The sequence below is a fragment of the Sphaeramia orbicularis genome, chromosome 13, assembly GCF_902148855.1.
Source record: "Sphaeramia orbicularis chromosome 13, fSphaOr1.1, whole genome shotgun sequence".
Lineage (NCBI taxonomy): Eukaryota > Metazoa > Chordata > Actinopteri > Kurtiformes > Apogonidae > Sphaeramia > Sphaeramia orbicularis.
The window spans coordinates 36,915,868-36,938,563 of record NC_043969.1 but is presented as its reverse complement, the minus strand read 5'-3'; the positions used below and the strand labels follow the sequence as shown (position 1 = coordinate 36,938,563).

Genomic DNA, 22,696 nt, shown 5'->3' with positions numbered 1-22,696 from the left:
CACAGGTAAAACATAAACACAGGTGAAATATAAACACAGGTAAAACATAAACACAGGTGAAATATAAACACAGGTAAAACATAAACACAGCTAAAACATAAACACAGGTGAAATATAAACACAGGTAAAATATAAACACAGGTAAAACACAGACAGAGCTAAAACATAAACACAGCTAAAATATAAACACAGGTAAAATATAAACACAGCTAAAACATAAACAGCTATAATATAAACACAGCTATAATATAAACACAGCTAAAACATAAACACAGCTAAAACACAGACAGAGCTAAAACATAAACACAGCTAAAACACAGACAGAGCTAAAACATAAACACAGCTAAAATATAAACACAGGTAAAATATAAACACAGCTAAAACATAAACACAGCTATAATATAAACACAGCTAAAACATAAACACAGCTAAAACATAAACACAGCTAAAACATAAACAGAGCTAAAACATAAACACAGCTAAAATATAAGCACAGCTAAAACATAAGCACAGCTAAAACAAACACAGCTAAAACATAAACACAGCTAAAACATAAGCACAGCTAAAACATAAGCACAGCTAAAACATAAACACAGCTAAAGCATAAACACAGCTAAAACATTTGTACTTGTAAACACTTGTAAAATAAAGTACTGATCAGAAAAACAGTAGTAATAATAATAATAATAATAATAATAATAATAATAATAATACTGAAAGGTAAAAACAAGTTATTGCACATTTGATTAAAATACTGGGAGGTAGAGCAGATGGCGCTAACCTGTGTGCGACGTAGCGTAGCCCTTCAAGTGAAATTCTGTGTCATTCTTCTAAATTTATTATAATAGTATATTCTGGATTTTGCATTTTTTCCAGTGGAAGTCATGTACTTTCCTATATTTAATTTACTGATCATGTAGATGTTTATAAAAGCTCAGGGTAAAGTCAAAGGTTATTGTTTCAAAACAGAAAAAAACTGAAAAAATAGTGACTTTTTCAGTTAAATACAGTACATCATTAACTGAACATACACCCAGTGTCTTCATCTACTGTCACTGATCTAACTCCATGGGTTTTTCTTGTGGAGAATATTATGTATGCATTTTACACCAATTATTTACATGTATTGATAGGATTAGTGGATCAACAGTTTAGATCAATATATGCTTTTGGTCGACAGTGGATGTTTGGGTCTTTATGGGTTAAATTTGCAGTGTATCCATAAATCACACATACATTTCACTAAACATAAATTATGAAAAGTGGATTTCTAATGGACCAAAACACATTAAAAAGTAATGTGAGCTAACTCGAAGGAAAGAACGTAATGGTTCTAGTTCCAGTCAAAGATTAGAAGTACATCTTCTTCTTTGTTTTTGATCACTACTGTTGTTACTATTATTATTACTATTATTATTATTATTATTATTATTATTATTATTATTATTATTATTAATATTATTGTCGTTGCTGTTGCTGTTGTTGCTTTGTTTGTCAGATGTTCTTTGCATTTGTGTGAGTACCACCTAGAGGAGGGAGGGGGTGGGATAATGACCTGTGCAATTAATGCATTTCAGTCCATTGGAAAATATGCTTATAAAATGAAAAAAAAAAAAAAAAAAAGATTAAAAGAACAACTGACTGAACAATATGACAGAGATATTTTTTGTGATATCATCATATGCACAACTGGCAAATTATATATATAGGGGTTGGACAAAATAATGGAAACACCTTAAAAAATCAACAAAATATAATTTAATATGGTGTAGGTCCGCCTTTTGCGGCAATTACAGCCTCAATTCTCCGAGGTATTGATTCATACAACTTGTGAATTGTTAGAATACCCTCCAACTCTTTTAGAGATGATGGCGGTGGAAATCGACGTCTTACTTGAATCTCTAAAACTGACCATAAATGCTCAATAATGTTGAGGTCTGGGGACTGTGCCGGCCATACGAGATGCTCAACTTCATTAGAATGTTCCTCATGCCATTCTTTAACAATTCTAGCTGTATGGATTGGGGCATTATCATCTTGAGGGGAAGGTGTTTCCATTATTTTGTCCAACCCCTGTATATATATATATATATATATATATATATATATATATATATATACACACACACACACATATATATATATATATATATATATATATATATATATATATATATATATATATATATATATATATATATATATGTACACAGGGTGGGGAAGCAAAATTTACAATGAACATTTAGTTGTTTTTTCTCAGCAGGCACTACGTCAATTGTTTTAAAACCAAACATATATTGATGTCATAATCATACCTAACACTATTATCCATACCTTTTTGGAAACTTTTGCCCATATGAGTAATCAGGAAAACAAACGTCAAAGAGTGTGTGATTTGCTGAATGCACTCGTCACACCAAAGGAGATTTCAAAAATAGTTGGAGTGTCCATAAAGACTGTTTATAATGGAAAGAAGAGAATGACTATGAGCAAAACTATTACGAGAAAGTCTGGAAGATACTATTAAAGAAGAATGGGAGAAGTTGTCACCCGAATATTTGAGGAACACTTGCGCAAGTTTCAGGAAGCGTGTGAAGGCAGTTATTGAGAAAGAAGGAGGACACATAGAATAAAAACATTTTCTATTATGTCAATTTTCTTGTGGCAAATAAATTCTCATGACTTTCAATAAACTAATTGGTCATACACTGTCTTTCAATCCCTGCCTCAAAATATTGTAAATTTTGCTTCCCCACCCTGTGTGTGTGTGTCTGTATATATATATATATATATATATATATATATATATATAGATATATATATAGATATATAGATATATATAGATATAGATATAGATATATAGATATAGATATAGATAGATAGATAGATAGATAGATAGATAGATAGATAGATAGATAGATAGATATAGATATAGATATAGATATATATACATGTAATGATTATTATTATATATATTGTATCAAGTTTGTGTTAAAAGTGCGGTAATCAAACATGGTTATCATGATAATTAGAATTTAAACAGTAATACTAACCGTGGGGAATTTTACCACGGTTTATGATTGTACCGGTAATCGTTACATCCCTAGTCCAGACCAAACCGAGCTGCACTGAACTGAAATAAGGATATTTTATTCCCAGAATCCACTAAGCACCGGATGATCCGACCCACTGAGAGCATCATCTTACTCACAGAATCCAACATACCAGACAGTTAAACGAATATCGATCACTGTAAATATACTCCAACGTCCCATAGCAACAAAGAAAGACACTGATGGAAAAAAAAGAAGCGAATAAAAAATGTATGTCTGAGCAGAAATGATGTCAGCCCTGGATGAGATTTTACTATGTGGTCATGAGGGAGAGACTGAAATGACCTCACAAGGGATAAAGGATGAAGGATGAGGGATGAGGGAGGGTCTGAGGTTTTTTTTTTTTTTTTTTTCCATTTCTTACTCCACCTCCACCTCTGATCCCACCGATCATTATCCCTGTCCTGACACCAGACACCTCCCTGTTTGGATCTCAGAGGAAACATGTGACACGCATACTAATTTTCCAGTCTAATCCTCCACCCTCGGCATGGAAACCACTACTCCCATTGTCTGTTTCTCACTGTTGATTATTTTAGTGTAACAGTTTTATTACAAAATTCACACTTTCCTTAAAACGTGTCTGCGCAGATATAAAAACAAACTCAGACACAGTGATGTTCTGCAAAGAGAAGCAACAAAGAGCGCACAAAATAGTGACAATACCTCGAATAACAATATAAATTTAACATCTATCCTCAGTGTCCAGCCAGGGTCAAAGTGCAATATACATTTATCCGTTGGTTGACATGCTTGTTTTTATTCTGTATTTACACTTTTTTCTTTTAAACTGTTTTGCACTACGCACCACAAGAGAGCTGAGCCTGTTTTAATGTTGTTGCACATACACTACAAACAAAAAGTTAAGGATATTTAATTTTTTTGGGTCATTTTTTTGGGTCATTTTTGCTATTTGTAAATAAAACTATGTTTGGTCATTAAAAAAATGTGTTTCAATTCAATTCACCCACAAAAAAGTAAAAAGTGCTGTGCAAGAATCTCAAATGGAAAAAAAAAAAAAAAAGCCCAAAAATTTAAAATATCCTTAACTTTTTGTTTGAACTGTATGTATAATGACAATAAAGGCATTCTATCTTCTATCTAAATCCTGACAGATATAATGTTTGGCATTTTTCTTTGATTCATTAACCACAACACTGTCCACAACAGTCCTTTTAGTCTCGTTTTTACCTTCTGAGAAAGAATAAAAATAGCTTCTGACACCAATGCTGCTTATTCTCAAGGAGGTAATAAGTTAATGAACCTCTCAGAAGTCTGCACCGAAGTAGTTCAGTTTCAGTGGGACTGTGGGAAGGTTCCAATGTGGAGCAAATCAGGTAAATAATGGAGAAAATCCACCTTCAGACAGAAAGATCTTCCAGCCCAGGTTTGTTTTTTTGTTTTTTTCTCTCCATTCTTTGTTTATTTGGAGTAGCAGATCATACAAAACTTCCCTTTTGGATGTAATTCAACATCCACACCTCAAATATGAATGAAGAGTGAGTTGCTGATATAAGATTTTTAGTAGAATATAGAACAAATATAACAAGTGGGCGGGAGAAGAGGGCTTGTGCCGCTTCTTTACCAATAAGAAAAGACACATTAAACAGAAATGTGTATCATTTAATTGTTACCAATATATTCAATTCACATCAATTACAGGTAGAGCTGCACTATATATCGTTTGAGCATCGTCATCGATATAGTGTGCAATAGTCACATCACAGGTTCCATAGGATGTAGGAGTATGGAGGAGAATGTAGGAGGCAAATTAACTCGACGTGTTCTCATCTAATTTCAACCTGGGTACCTGACACAGCAATCCACCAATCACAATCGTGCTTAATCAGTTTGCCGAAGCAGGCCACGCCCCTGCACATGGAGTGAGTCGCTGGAAACAACATTAAAAAGTGAGCAACAAAGAGGAGTCAAAATATCTCATCACACTTAAAATAAGACATAATCACCTAAAGAGTCACTTTTCTGTGAGATGTAACAACTGATTTTTAGACAATAGATCTGGAAAATCTTATATCAAGAAATCTTACTAAGATCATTTTCACTTGTTTCATTGGCAGGTTTTTTTTTTTGCATGAATTAAGCAAAAAAAATCTTGACTTAAGAAAAAAAATCTTGAATTAAGCAAAAAAAAAAATCCTGAATTAAGCAAAACAAATTCTTGAATTAAGCAAAAAAAATCTTGAATTAAGCAAAAAAAATTCTTGAATTAAGCAAAAAAAAATCTTGAATTAAGCAAAAAATAAATAAATAAATAAATCTTGAATTAAGCAAAAAAAAATCTTGAATTAAGCAAAACAAATCTTGAATTAAGCAAAAAACAATCGTGAATTAAGCAAAAAAAAAAAAAAAATTTTGAATTAAGCAAAAAAAAATCTTGAATTAAGCAAAAAAAATCTTGAATTAAGCAAAAAAAAAAAAACGAAGAGGAGAAAATCACCAAAAATGAAGACTTGGTGCCAAAAAGAAAACCAATGTCAGTTATCTGGAATTATTTCAGCTACAAGAGGGATGATATTAAAACACATGTTCTATGTTGACATTGCCTTGCACCTGTTGCCACAACGAGAGGAAGCACAACTAATTTGTTTGACCATTAACGTCAGCACCACACAGCTACACTGCAAAAATCAAAATCTTACCAAGTGTATTTTTCTCATTTCTAGTCCAAATATCTCATCACACTTAAAATAAGACAGAATCACCCAAAGAGTAACTTCTCAGTCAGATATAAACTTATTTTTAGACAATAGATGTGGAAAATCTTATTTCAAGAAATCTTACCGAGATAATTTTCACTTGTTCCATTCACAGATTTTTTGCTTGAATTAGGCAAAAAAAATCTTGAATTAACCAAAAAAAAAAAAAAATCTTTAATTAAGCAAAAAAAAATGTTGAATTGAGCAAAAAAAAATCTGCCAATGAAACAAGTGAAATTATCTTCTTGAAATAAGATTTTCCAGATCTATTGTCTAAAAATCACTTCTTATATCTCACTGAAAAGTTACTCTTTAGGTGATTCTGTCTTATTTTAAGTATGAGGAGATATTTGGACTAGAAATGACAAAAATACACTTGGTAAGATTTCGATTTTTGCAGTGTATTATATCCTCCTGACGAGTTATTCATATCGCAATATATATATGATATATCGCAGGGTTAAAAAAATCGCAATGTCAGTTTTTTCCCAATATTGTGCAGCCCTAATTACAGGTTTTACATAATTAGATCAAATACTGAAACTAGATTCCCTTTGACCCTTAAAACAAAATGTCAGCTTCTTTATAATGTAAACGTCCTGTACGATATCGATCCTCCCGGCCCAGGTTTGTATTAGAGTCAAAACACAGTATTCGAAATCTCTCTGACGGGACAATTTAGAGACAATTTGAACAGATTAGTGTTGCTAAATGACCCACATTTTTACTTTTAAATTCATTTTTTGCTCTAGTTGGACCATAAGGGATTATCCAAAACAAGGAGCTACTTTAAATTGAAATAAATGTTGGAATGGCAATCAATTAAAGTTCGCTCTGTGACGGGACATTACTGTGGTTTGACCCATTAGCATAATGTGCAGTGAGGACATTATAGAAGTCCAGGCTGAAAACGGCTCTGTTCAACTGTGGATAGATCAACTGAAAGGCTTCTATCTGCACTCTTCTCTTTTACTTTATTTTAATTGATTGTTATTTATGTTTTTTGATTATGTTTTCATTGTAATTGTGTGTTTTTTACATGTCTCTTTTCCATTTTTGTAAAGCACTGTGAACTGCCCTGTGTATGAATGGTGCACAGGAGTAAAATTTACTAAAATTTAAAAAAATGTAACTCTACTTAGATTACATTTGGTCCTGCTCGAAAAAGAATAAAAGTTACTCTTTGGGTATTGCAATCTCACACACGTTTTTTTCTTGTCCAGCCCTGACAAATTTTTGGCTAATTTATTTCAACACCATGTCCAAGGTATTTTCGAAAACTACCGACACTTCACCACACATTGGTATTTTTGGTCTCCTGGAAGAGTATACCCGACACTCTGCTAAAGAACTGGAAGTAATAGGTTTTACCTCTCTGAATGCTAAACGCCACCTCCTTCTTAATTGGAAATGAAGAAAAATTAACAATTAATTTAATTAAAATTAAAATTAACAGCCCCTTTCAGCACACAATGGATTAATGAGGTCATGTCCTTTTTAAAAGTAAAGAAAATTAGATGTTCAAAACGGGGAAACTTGAACAAATTCTACAATAAATGGCAACTGTTTATGGATTTTTTTGAGACAATGTTACCCCCCCTCCCCCTTTTTTTTTTTTTCATTATTATTTATTTATTTTCTTATGTTTATGTCACCAGTTTAATTATTTTATTCAGACTATGTTTTAGTATTCGTTTCATTGTGTTATTTGTCGGGTTTCATTGTTATTTGTTCCTAAAAAATATGCAAATCTAAAAGTAATGGTATTTACAAACCTGGTTAATGTCGACCTGAGTGTGCTATGGTATTGGTACGTACCTTTAATTCTCCTGTATACAAGAGGTTATGTCCTTTTTAAAAGTAGAGAAAATGAGATATTCAAAATGGGGAAACTTGAACAAAATCTACAATAAATGGCAACTGTTTATGGATTTTTTTTTGAGACAATGTAATTTCTCCCCTCCCCCCCTTTTTTCATTATTTATTTATTTGTTTGTTTGTTTATTTATTTATTTATTTATTTATTTTCTTATGTTTATGTCACCAGTTTAACTATGTTATTCAGACTATGTCTTAGTATTCTTTTCATTGTATTGTTTGTCGGGTTTCATTGTTATTTGTTCCTAAAAAAATATGCAAATCTAAAAGTAATAGTGTTTACAAACCTGGTTAATGTCGACATGAGTGTGCCATGGTATTGGTACGTACCTTTAATTCTCTTGTATACAAGAGGTTATGTCCTTTTTAAAAGTAGAGAAAATGAGATATTCAATACGGGGAAACTTGGACAAATTCTACAATAAATGGCAACTGTTTATGGATTTTTTTTGAGACAATGTAATTTCTCCCCTCCCCCCCTTTTTTCATTATTATTATTATTTTTTTTATGTTTATGTCACCAGTTTAATTACTTTATTCAGACTATGTCTTTGTATTCTTTTCATTGTATTGTTTGTCGGGTTTCATTGTTATTTGTTCCTGAAAAATATGCAAATCTAAAAGTAATGGTATTTACAAACCTGGTTAATGTTGACATCAGAGTTCTATGGTATTGGTACATACCTTTAATTCTCTTGTATACAAGAGGTTATGTCCTTTTTAAAAGTAGAGAAAATGAGATATTCAATATGGGGAAACTTGAACAAATTCTACAATAAATGGCAACTGTTTATGGATTTTTTTGAGACAATATTACCCCCCCCCCCCTTTTTTTTTCATTATTATTTATTTATTTTCTGATCTTTATGTCACCAGTTTAATTATTTTATTCAGACTATGTCTTAGTATTCGTTTCATTGTATTGTTTGTCGGGTTTCATTGTTATTTGTTCCTAAAAAAAAAAAAAAATGCAAATCTAAAAGTAATGGTGTTTACAAACCTGGTTAATGTTGACATCAGTGTGCTATGGTATTGGTATGTACCTTTAATTCTCTTGTATACATGTCAATAAAAATACAAAACAAAAAAAAAAAAAGTTACTCTTTGGGTAGAGCTTCCCAAACTCAATTTAGAGCCAAATTTACTCAACATAGAACAACTATTTTTTCTTTTTGAGGAAAATACTTTTGACTCTGGAAAAAATGCTCAGTAATTTTTCACATGTGCTATACAGATAAATTTGCCTTGCCTTGCCTGTGATACACACACTAAAATACACGATTGGACGGATGTAACAGCAGCATATAGCATGTTATGTAACATCCCTGCAAACTCAGAAGAAGAGACAGTGCGACAGACAAGCCTGCTTTGACTCAGCACATTTATGCACAGCTTTACACTATCTACCAAGTGAATAAAGGACACACACATACATACACATCCCTTTCCTAAAAAGCACACATGCGCACAACATCACATACATAAAGGCATCCACGGTGCTGAATCAAGCCCGCTTCCTGCAGAAGATGCTGCCTTTTACCGTTTGGTCCAGACAGTGCAGAGGGAGGAAATGGAGAATACAGCAGCAATGGCCCATACTAGGCTAGCAGACGGCAGCATCCCTGTACCGGCTGGGAAGAGGCAGATGCAAGAGGCAGAAAGATACAGAAAGAGAAAACAAGAGGAGGAGGAGGAGGAGGAGGGAGAGGAGGAGGAGGAGGAGGGAACCGGTTGGAGGATGGAGAGGGGAGGAGAGACGGGAAAAGAGCGACCGGTGCCTCACCTCGTTTCCTGGTTTGCGTCTGCTCTGTATCCCTGCCGGAACAAAGACTGCCAGCCCCTGCCCTGCCCGGCTCCGTCTGCCCACCCACTGAAATTCCCATCAACACGCCCTATGTCATTCTCATGGTCTTTCACATCAAAAAAAAAAAAAAAAAAAAAAAAAAAGAAAAAGATTGGACCAGGAGAAGCTGAGGGGGAGGGATATGATCAATAAGGAGCCAATTATCTGCTCTGTTACTCAGCTCAGGAAACCCACTGCATGTGAACGCATACAGAACATATTTAATGCTTTATATTCAGCTATAAGTGAAGGCAGTGAGGTCCAAATAAGAGCTCAGATTCATGTCATCTAATCTACAGAGAAAACATCTGAAACCTGGGGATGCTCATTTAACCCTCCGCTATCCGGGTGTGCTTTTTAGACACACTTTGCACATCGTGTTAAAAAACTTCATGTTATTTTTCACAATTTAAATAAGATTAGAAATCAAAAGTTGTTCATTTGTGCATGATCTTTAAAATTCTGGCCACCAACTAAAATTTGCACATTGTAAACAAAAGAAAATTACCACACTAGCATCTGTCTCCCAAGTGTGCCTAAAACGCACTATTTCTTCCATTATAACCACTGTTTTTGATCCGAAAACCATTAAGGCATAAATCCTGCTTTTACTGATATCTGGGCTTCGTTTAAGAGGTGAGGGTCTAAATTAATTTATTAACATTGCTAATGTTGCTGTTAATCATTGACATATGCCAGGCTGCAAAAATCAAATAATATTTAATCCAATTTTCATGTAGTATTTTGAAAAAAACAAACAAACTAAACAATAACGTATTTTGTGTTTTTTGCATCAGAAAATGTAGTGACATCATGATGAAAATAGATCGTCTAAAAGGTTAAAAAAAATGTAAAATTAATGATTATTTGATATGTATGATGATTAGGGCTGACCTTGATTTACACAAATAAAATCAAATTAGAGCAGAAAAATAAATCAATATATAATATTCAATAGTTTTATTTACAGGTGTGCCATTTTGGCACACTTGGTGACAGATGCTCGTATTTTTGAACATTTGACCTAGCGCCAAAAATAATAATGCAAATTAACCAGTGTTGCTGTTAATCATTGACATATGCCAGGCTGCAAAAATCAAATATATAATTCAATTTTTATGTAGTATACTGAAAAAAAAAAAAAAAAAAAAAATTGTGTGTTTTGCATCCAAAAAAATGGTTTGTTTACATTACAAACACTGCATTTAAAGGGATAAAAAATTTGACAATTATTGAGTATTTGGTATTTTTATTTACAGCTCAAGTTGATGAAAGAGAAAAAAGTTTAAAAGAATTCAAAACAAACTAGAAGCACTCGGAGAGCGCAGACTTCCGCCAAGGCTGATCAGTGGCCCCCCCTGTGGGCCCCCCCACGCCAAGGAGGTTATGTTTTTGCCAGGGTTTGTCTGTCTGTCTGTTTGTCTGTCCATTAGTGTGCAACATAACTCAAAAAGTTATAGACAGATTTTGATGAAATTTTCAAAATGGGCCCCCCTGTGGGCCCCACCCCACCCCCGATCACCACCAAAATTTAATCATTTCTTCCTTATCCCATTTCCAACAAACCCTGAAAATTTCATCAAAATCTGTCCATAACTTTTTGAGTTATGTTGCACACTAACAGACAGACTAACAGACAGACAAACAAACCCTGGCAAAAACATAACCTCCTTGGCGGAGGTAACTATGAAAAATTTTTTGACATTATTCTGCAAGTGTGCCAAAATGGCACACTTGGTGTTTAGTAAGGCCTTGCTGGATGGGATACCGGAGGGTTAAACAAGAACTGTTCCTTTTACTGTTATTTCAATCCATCAGTTCGACCTCGTACAACTTCTAACGGCATTTCTTGTGCACATACGGACAGATATTAACCTGCAAAAACCCATCAAACATGCAAATGAATATATGATGAACGCACGCTTATACGACACAATAACATCCTAACTGCTACATATATACTTATTCTAAATAGTAGTAGAGCTTTACTATGTATTTGCAGATGTAGACATGTGAAACTCCTCATCCGTTGGGGTCTCCTTCTCAGGTCTGACCATCAGTCAAAGTAAAAGCACAGCCAGGCCCAGGCAGGCAGCTGTAATCTCATTAACCATCTCCCACTGTGGAGATGGACCCGTGGGTGGGGCTGGGAAATGGATGAAACGCAGGCGGAGGATCAGGAAAGGGCAAGAAATGAGAGTCTAATCCGAGGTAGGACGTCTGTACCGTCAGAGGCTCTTCATGCACAAACACTTTGACGTAATGTGGTAATAATGTTTAGGGTTTCATTCCAAACTTGCGTGATATGTAACTGAAAGCACTCTGATGCTTAAAGGAGCCGTATGGAGGACTGTGGCCAAAACTGGTACTGCAATCACATTCAAAATATTATAGAGTGGTATCCCCTCCCCCTCCTCCCCCCAGACTAAGGGTTGCCAGATCCAGCATGAGCGTCTACTACGAGGAGCTACCATGGTAAGAGAAGAGTCCGGTACTTATACTGGGCCCGGGTCATGGACACAGTCTCTTCACCCAGGCCCAGGCTGGGAGAAACCAACACAGCCCATTCATTCATTCATTCCCACATCCATCCATCCATTTATTCATTCACACATTCACTCATTCATCCATCCATTCATCCATCATTTGTTCATTCATTCATTCATCCAGCCATCCATTCATATATCCATCTATCATCCATTCATTCATCCATCTATCATCCATTCATCCATTCATCCATCTATCATTCATTGACACATTCACTCATTCAACCATACATTCATTCATCCATCGATCATCCATTCATTCATTCATTGATCCATTCATCCATTCATGCATCCATCCATCATCCATTCATGCATTCACACATCCATCCATCCATTTATTCATTCACACATTCACTCATTCATCCATTCATCATTCATTCATTCATCCACACAATCATTCATTCACGCATTCATCCATTCATCCATCCATCCATCCATGCATTCACACATTCATTCATCCATCCATTCATTCATCCATCCATCATCTATCCATTCATTCATCCATCATCCATTCATTCATCCATCTATCCATCCATTTACACATCCATCCATCCATCCATCCATCCATCCATCCATCCACACATTCATTCATCCATCCATCCATTTATTCATGCATTCACACATTCACACATTCATTCATTCATCCATCATCCATCCATCCATCCATCCACACGTTCATTCATCCATCCATTTATTCATACATTCACACATTCATTCATTCATCCACCCATCATCCATTCATTCACACATCCATCCATCCATCCATGTTCACATCCTTATTCAAACATAACAGAAGACCAGAACTCACTAGTCTTTCACTGAAGCTCAGGAAACACTTTGGAAATCCCAGGACTTTCTCCAACACCAGTTTTACAGACACATCACACACAAATGCTTCAGATCTATTCTCAGTTTAAAACAGGCCAGTTTCTGTGAACCACACAACAAAGACCAGATGCTACAGGTTGTTATCATTGCGCAGGCTTTGTTGTTGCATTCTAACATCTGCTGCAGCTCTCATTTTTACACGATGAAGTCTCCATCCTCTTAATTAACAAGAGATTTGTGTTAATTAGTCTGAATTAAGACTGTGAGATACATGAATGGTGAGATTAATCAGAAAGCAATCAGTGTAATCAGAGTGGATGTGGAAGGAGTGATTGGAGACCATATGTCTCACTGACAGTTTTTATTTAAGAATTTAGAGTGAAAATACTTTTTTTTTATTATTATAAAAACAGATGTAATTCAAGCTACATACAGTTTTGTACAAAAGTCTTCGGCAGAGTTTAACTTTGTTGTTTCTGCAGGATTGAAATGGTGTGTGTTTATTTCTAACAAGAAATATGAAGGAAATATGTGCTCAGTATTAAACCACAGGCATACACAATCAGAACTAAAAGTAAAGTCAGTAGTCACTTTTCCATTGACAACTCAAATTCCGTGACTATAACTTGCACATAATAATTTGCCTAATGGAAAAATGACAATTTCGCTAAAACTCTTGTTGGCATAGCTGTATTCACATGGAAACTTCTCCTTCACTGATTCACTAGTCAAAGGCTATCCCTCCACCAATCAGATTAGTCCGACTGAACGACGGGTAGTGGCTGATTACATATGTTGAATCGGCTGAAAAGACTGGCAACGGTATTAACGACGGAACACACCAAACAGACTCATGTCACCGACCTCGCCAGACTGCCTGATGACGTCTGACCACTGAAGATCAGGTTGGTGTGTCTTCGCCTTAAGTGCTGTGTGAGAACTGAGTGGTCGCTTTTCCATTGACCCTCAAACTGCGCAAATATAGCTGGTGCATAAAATCTACCTAATGGAAAAACGACAATTTTGCCAAAACTCCCATTTTTCAATAAAAATTTTTTGCACTGGCAAGAGGTGGTTTTTCAGGTGCAGCGCAATTGGTATATCAAGCAAAACTGCAATGGATACTAGAATCACATAAATAAAAAAAAAAAGATGTTGACGGACGTTACGACAAGCGAAGAAGAAGAGTTTTAAAGGAAACATGTCACAGTATGTGTGGACACACCAGGAAACTGAATCATTTCTTAATTTAATACGAGATAGAGGGGAAATATATAATAATAATGAATATATCTGTAAATCAACATGATATGTATGTTCATTACCATGTTTATGGAACGACTTCTCATGTCATCTCACGATAATAAATAAACAAATCATCACATTTATGATTTAATGGAAAAACTGACATTACACACTTCTGTTTTTTTGACATTTAGTAAATACGGGTAAAGTTTTACGCAGATGTCCAATGGAAAAGCAACTAATGTTTAGCGTGACTTCCACTTGGATTCAGTAAATCTTCACCTATTTTGGGTCGAATATTATGCCTCAGCTCATCATGTGTATTACAACATACAAATCCCAGTGGATCTACAAAGGTATAAAACATGTAGTAAGAGGCAGTATATTGTTAAAAATGAACATCATTTTTGTAAGACATTTCAGGTTGTTCATGAATGTTCAGGCTAGTCCCATTTTTTGTGAAATGATAGTTTGTAACTGTAAACATGTTGAGGTAATTTTATGCTTTTTACACTAATACAAAGAAAAAATTTTGGAGTTGTCATGATTTATAGGTTATTATGATAGTACTAGTGCAGTGACCCGTGGGAACCAGGGGTCATATTAACACTGATATCCAGGGACTGAAGTTAGTAAAGGCGTAGTTCCTGTTTTTAACTTCATTTCCCATCATGTAGCGTGGTACTGTACTTCCCGCCAACCGAGCAGTGTGATTGTAAGGCTACTGTATTCCAAAATGACGAATATCTCCCAAAAATATCGGTCTTATCAACTTGCTGAGACATTTAATGTGGAGATGGAACTATTCCTGAACTGTAGGTACTAAATTGGCCAGTTAAAAACATCTCAATTTCTCAGGACTGTGCAGACACACACACAAACACACACACAGATGCTCTGAGACTTTCCATTATTATGATATAGATTTTACTGGTCTGTCCCAATTGAGATCATACTGGTCTGTACGTCGCCCCTAACTAAAATAAGTTTGACACCTTTGATTGTAAATATCTCAGTGTAATTTTTCCATTCCACAGAATCCTTCCATGGACCAGATGGAACCCTTTGGTAGGCCAGTTTTGGTCCGCAGGCCCTATGTTTGACACTCCTGAACCGTAGTTTTGTGCTTAAAGCTGAAAAACCGCTGTTGTTTTCAGTTTAACTCTGAACTAAAGCTCCTTAATTAACACAAAACATCCATACAAACATTTCACATACACTTTTTTAGTCACCCCACACAATCAGATTTGCATAATCAACCATTTTTAATATAAACTATAATATTTATTATCACATTATTAAATAAATGTGAATAAATACGGCTAAAATAAATGAATAAATAAATATTGCTGCCTTTTTTTGCTTATATCACTTCTATATCACTACTTCTACACAAAGGTTTGAGGTTAATAATAATATCTGGGGTTTTTCTGCCTAGTTAACTACTTAAAGGTATCTGTATTTTACCATTATAAGACATAATAACTATCAGTGTGTACAGTGGCTAACAGACAATCTGATTTCTTGATAGATACTGCACATATGATTCTTAGTTGTTTTTTTTTTATTGTGACAGTCACGTCACACACTAGTGATGGTGATGACGGTTTTGGTCCACAGGCCGTATGTTTGACACCCCTGAACTAGACCATCTTAATATAAGCTCTGAGAATATAATATGAATACAATGCTCCCTAATCTCCAATGCTGCCATTTTCTTAGTTTTGTGCTTAAAGCTGAAAAACCGCTGTTGTTTTCAGTTTAACTCTGAACTAAAGCTCCTTAATTAACACAAAACATCCATACAAACATTTCACATACACTTTTTTAGTCACCCCACACAATCAGATTTGCATAATCAACCATTTTTAATATAAACTATAATATTTATTATCACATTATTAAATAAATGTGAATAAATACGGCTAAAATAAAGGAATAAATAAATATTGGTGCCTTTATTTGCTTATATCACTTCTATATCACTACTTCTACACAAAGGTTTGAAGTTAATAATAATATTTGTTTTTTTTTTTTTGCCTAGTTAACTACTTAAAGGTATCTGTATTTTAACATTATAAGACATAATAACTATCAGTGTGTACAGTGGCTAACAGACAATCTGATTTCTTGATAGATACTGCACACATGATTCTTAGTTGGTTTTTTTTTTATTGTGACAGTCACGTCACACACTAGTGATGGTGATGACGGTTTTGGTCCACAGGCCGTATGTTTGATACCCCTGAACTAGACCATCTTAATATAAGCTCTGAGAATATAATATGAATACAATGCTCCCTAATCTCCAATGCTGCCATTTTCTTAGTTTTGTGCTTAAAGCTGAAAAACCGCTGTTGTTTTCAGTTTAACTCTGAACTAAAGCTCCTTAATTAACACAAAACATCCATACAAACATTTCACATACACTTTTTTAGTCACCCCACACAATCAGATTTGCATAATCAACCATTTTTAATATAAACTATAATATTTATTATCACATTATTAAATAAATGTGAATAAATACGGCTAAAATAAAGGAATAAATAAATATTGGTGCCTTTATTTGCTTATATCACTTCTATATCACTACTTCTACACAAAGGTTTGAAGTTAATAATAATATTTGTTTTTTTTTTTTGCCTAGTTAACTACTTAAAGGTATCTGTATTTTAACATTATAAGACATAATAACTATCAGTGTGTACAGTGGCTAACAGACAATCTGATTTCTTGATAGATACTGCACACATGATTCTTAGTTGGTTTTTTTTTTATTGTGACAGTCACGTCACACACTAGTGATGGTGATGACGGTTTTGGTCCACAGGCCGTATGTTTGATACCCCTGAACTAGACCATCTTAATATAAGCTCTGAGAATATAATATGAATACAATGCTCCCTAATCTCCAATGCTGCCATTTCCTTAGTTTTGTGCTTAAAGCTGAAAAACCGCTGTTGTTTTCAGTTTAACTCTGAACTAAAGCTCCTTAATTAACACAAAACATCCATACAAATGTTTCACATACACGTTTTTAGTCACCTCACACAATCAGATTTGCATAATCAACCATTTTTAATATAAACTATAATATTTATTATCACATTATTAAATAAATGTGAATAAATACGGCTAAAATAAATGAATAAATAAATATTGCTGCCTTTATTTGCTTATATCACTTCTATATCACTACTTCTACACAAAGGTTTGAAGTTAATAATAATATGTTGGTTTTTTTTGCCTAGTTAACTACTTAAAGGTATCTGTATTTTAACATTATAAGACATAATAACTATCAGTGTTTACAGCAGCTAACAGACAATCTGATTTCTTGATAGATACTGCACATATGATTCTTAGTTGTTTTTTTTATTGTGACAGTCATGTCACACACTAGTGATGGTGATGACATTTTTAATCCGCAGGCCGTATGTTTGACACCCCTGAACTACACCTTCTTGATATAAGCTCTGAGAATATAATATGAATACAATGCTCCCTAATCTCCAATGCTGCCATTTCCTTAGTTTTGTGCTTAAAGCTGAAAAACCGCTGTTGTTTTCAGTTTAACTCTGAACTAAAGCTCCTTAATTAACACAAAACATCCATACAAACATTTCACATACACTTTTTTAGTCACCTCACACAATCAGATTTGCATAATCAACCATTTTTAACACAAACTATAATATTTATTATCACATTATTAAATAAATGGGAATAAATACAACTAAAATAAATGAATAAATAAATATTGCTGCCTTTTTTTGCTTATATCACTTCTATATCACTACTTCTACACAAAGGTTTGAGGTTAATAATAATATGCTGGGTTTTTTTGCCTAGTTAACTACTTAAAGGTATCTGTATTTTAACATTATTAGACATAATAACTATCAGTGTTTACAGCAGCTAACAGACAATCTGATTTCTTGATAGATACTGCACATATGATTCTTAGTTGTTTTTTTTATTGTGACAGTCATGTCACACACTAGTGATGGTGATGACATTTTTAATCCGCAGGCCGTATGTTTGACACCCCTGAACTACACCTTCTTGATATAAACTCTGAGAATATAATATGAATACAATGCTCCCTAATCTCCAATGCTGCCATTTTCTTAGTTTTGTGCTTAAAGCTGAAAAACCGCTGTTGTTTTCAGTTTAACTCTGAACTAAAGCTCCTTAATTAACAATCACTGATTCCACGGGGGTCTTTTTTTTCCGTCTTGCCGTGTCCTACCTTGCGGCAGAAGTGCTGGGTGGTGATAGTGAAGACGTCCAGGCACAGGGAGGCCTTCTTCAGCTGGGCCTGGAGGGTCTGCAGCTGTAATGCCTGCTGCTCACAACGTTCCTGAAGCTGCTGGATCAAAGCCCGGTCCAGCTCCTGGGACCTGTCAGCCCGAACAGCGCCGTGGACCACCGCCGTCCGCCCCCGGACTGCACACACACACACACACACACACACACACACACAGAACAATAGCATGAACAGCATGTACTGACACATTTTACTCATCACAGAGTCTGTTAAATGTTAAACAGGAAGGATTACTGTGCAGCACTCAAACATTTCCCTATAAATACTGTATTTACCTTGAAAGAAGATGATCATTTTACAGTGTGTGTATGAATAAAGACCAGAAGAGCAAAGAACTTTACCAACAGAAAGTGTCATTTAGCAAAATGAGGGTGGATCAACTTAAAAAAAAAAAAAAAAAAAAAAAAAAAATTCTTTCTTTATTTCGAATACCCCCCCCCCAAAAAAAAAACAAGGAACAAAATGTAAAAAAAATTAAAAAAAAAAAAAAAAAAAACATTGAAAAAGAGTAGGATGAGTGGGAAATTCACAAACCTACATCTCATTTTTAGCTACTTTAAACGCAAGAATTTACTGCACTCTTAAGTTTTTATATCCAAATATAAATTAACCATCTTCAGGTTTTATCAGAAAAAATATCAATTAAGAAATATTAATGAAATGTTCATTCATTCATTCAATTTTTTTTTTCGTGCAAAAGAAAAAACAAAACATTTTTATGTGTACAAGGAACTAATATCAGAGCAAATACCTCAATAAATAAAGGAGATCAAGACAATAGTAATACACTAGTAATAACAAAACAAATTCAATATGTACTGCTCAAAAAGTTATTGGTCTTAAATGCTGATTATGAAATATTTGGACTTCACTTAAAGAGCTAAATAATAATGAAAATAAGTATCTGCTCCAGCCTACGGCCAACCACAGATGCCTTTGCAAATTTTATTCCACTGAGTACAACACTACATATTATATTGTATTAAATAAATGTGAATAAATATGGCTAAAATAAATGAATTAATCAATATAGGTGCATTTATTCGCTTATATCACACATAAAACTATGTAAACAAAACAAATAAACAGAGAAAATGCTACTTCTGCACAAAGGTTTGAGGTTAATAATTATAATATCTGTTTTTTGTTTTTTTTGCCTAGCGAACTACTTAAAGGTATCTGTATTTTAACATTATTAGACATAACTATCAGTGTATGCAGTGGCTAACAGACAATCTGATTTCTTGATACATACTGCACATATGATTCTTAGTTTTTTGTTTTTTTTATTTTTTTGAAATATTTTATTTTCAGTTTTTATATGTAATGTGTACAAACAAAATATACCAACAATATAAAGACAACAATAATAAGCAAGGCAAAAAGAGAAAAAAAAAGCAAGGGAAAAACAGTTAGTGCACAAGGTTAATACAGATAACGACATTAAGTATTTGGTGTAAGAGATGTACCAATATGGTCTAAACATGGCTGCCAAATTTTCAGAAAGCTGTTATATTGTTTTCTGAGACAGTGAGTGATTTTTTCCAGGGGGATGTTTTTTTTTTTTATTTTTTTTTTTTTATTGTGATAGTCACGTCACACATTAGTGATGTGTGATAGAACAGCTGACGCATCGCCCTCAGAACAGCTCAGCGGTATGAAGAGGAGGATGAAGACTGTCATAATGAACATGCAAAAGAGGTGGCATGAAGAATTTATGTAAATGTACCAACTGCGTCACCAAGAACAGCAGGAAACACTCAACCACTGGTCCGTCCGTCTGTCTGTCTGGACTCTAATAAAAGGCCAAAACGCTGACTGTGTCGGAATAATCGAACCCTGGAGGAGAATTATTACAGGAAACAGCCTAAGCGTTACAGCTACTGTGGTCCGTTGCTATGGTAACAGCAGGCCGGCTGCCGCAGCACAGCTCCGGTAATGAAGTTTGGTGAGAGAGGACGGTGACTGTAGAATTTAAAGATACAGTAAATGTTGAGTCATGCTTTTGTGTCACCGCTGAGGAAACCAAATGGAAAAATTATGGAAATACCCCTTATTTGCATGTAAATATATATATATAGTACATCCTCATGTGGACACAGACAGTGCAGAGTGATGATCCAGTGGGTATGGACTCACCTGGGGACTGAGGCTTGGGTGAAACCATTGCAAATCTTTTAGGTGATGATTTGAGTAGTTGAGCAGCCTCCGGTTCCCTCTGCAGGTCTTTTCTAGAAGCTGAAAAGGAAAGAATCATCAGTGTTTAGGAAGCAGGGGTTGGAATTTTTTTTTACTGCATATGTCAGCGCTTTCTGTTATGCAGTTAAATAAGATGCACATTTAACGCTGTAAAGATGAAGGTTCCCCCTAAAGAAGTGAACTTGGTAACACTTTACTTGAAGGTCTAGTTTATAATGCATTAAGCGCACATTCATAAGACATTATAATGCATTTATAACACATTATAAAAGTCATTACAACAGTTTATGATCATGTACAACAACTTATACCAAGATTAATAAAGTATTATAAGTGTAGCATAATGTATTATAAATTCAGCTTTCATAATGTTTTATACATCCATACCAAAGTGACAACAGTGTTTGTAGGAAGAATCTCCAGTCCTGGGTTACAGAACACATTCTAACCATCATAACTCTTGCCAGTTATAAAGACACAGAGAACTGCTCCGACATGTAGTTTCTGAAACTGAATAATGCCTTATAAACATCAATAATAAGTTACAGGATGACTTTAAGAGCTTTTAGTAAAGTGACAACACTTTATTAGCAATTGTATGATATTATAACACAAGTATGATGACGTATGAGCAGTATCTGCTGGCTCTAAGTAAAGTGTAAGTCAAAAATTATACATCAAAGTGTCTCCTAATAACTATTTTGCAAAAACAAAACATTAAAAGAACAGAGACAGTAAGTAGAAGTGTTACATGTTGCTTTATACATAAATAAAAAATAATGTGGCAGCTCTAAATCTTTGTTAATTCAAGCACATACTTTTTTTAAATAAATGTGAAATCCCTAAAATAGATGGGTATAGGGACCAGTGACAAAACCTTAAAAAAGTTCCCCACGTAAAAAACTAAATTCCTTCACACTGCTTTGGTATGGATGTATAAAACATTATGAAAGCTGAATTTATAATACATTATGTCTACAATTATAATACTTTATTAACCTTGGTATAAGTTGTTGTACATGATCATAAACTGTTGTAATGACTTTTATAATGCATTATAAATGCATTATAATGTCTTATGAATGTGTGCTTAATGCATTATAAACTAGACCTTCAAGTAAAGTGTTACCGTGAACTTTTCCAGTTTTTCGGTCAGACAAAAGTTCTCAGCAAATTCATCCTTACTGAACAAGGACAAAAAACTTAAATAATATCAATAAATAATAATAAATTGCATTTGTGAAGCAGTTTTCATTCAATGGAATCTCAAAATGCTACAGAGAAAAGAAAGTCCTACTTAAAAAAAAAAAAAAAAAAAAATACTATATTAACCTTTACATACATGGTGGTCACTACAGTGGACAGTTATTTTACAGCTGTTCTCTTGTATATTCATGTGTTTTGTTGTTTTAGTTCCATATCAGCCAATGCAGTGGACACTTATGCATCATCCCATACATTGACATTCAGACCATTACTGAAACTTTGCTGTTTTTGATCAACCTGATCTGCAGAAACATGTTTGAGTGTAAAATCAATTGTCATCTGTTAGACAAAATCAGTTTTGTTTTTTTTTTTTGCATATTATCTCCATGAAGTGAGTAAAAACTAGCATTAGAATACGTTAAAATGTGAGAAAACATCAGATTAGCAGCATTAAAAATGTTATTATTTCATTGTTTTAATATCACTTTCTGATATTGGGTTCTAAACGTTTCTTTACTTCAAAAATTAAATGTGTGGACATTTTTGTAACTCCATCAAAAAAACAAAAAAACAAAAAAAAACTTGATTGCATTGTTTTTTCATGCCTAAGGAGGAATAAAAACACTCAAGAAAAAAAATCTCAACTAAGGTTCTCATAATTCATGCATGAAAGGGTTAAACCATAAAGGCCCAAACATCCATCACCACCAAAAGCATCTACTGATTTCAACTGTTTAATACATCCATTAATCCTATCAATACATGAAAATAACTGGTGTAAAATACAG

General features: G+C 34.1%; 1 protein-coding gene across 1 annotated transcript in view; it reads right to left on the bottom strand.

Annotated features, from left to right (window-relative positions):
* The window catches only part of mtus2b (microtubule associated tumor suppressor candidate 2b), a 93,252-nt gene that overhangs the window by 18,129 nt on the left and 52,427 nt on the right, over positions 1 to 22,696 (bottom strand). Inside the window, exons 6-7 of the mRNA XM_030153023.1 lie at positions 20,643 to 20,741; positions 18,426 to 18,622 (exon numbers count right to left, since the gene is read on the bottom strand). Coding sequence (XP_030008883.1) covers positions 18,426 to 18,622; positions 20,643 to 20,741 — 296 coding nt within the window. The remainder of the gene's footprint in view (positions 1 to 18,425; positions 18,623 to 20,642; positions 20,742 to 22,696) is intronic.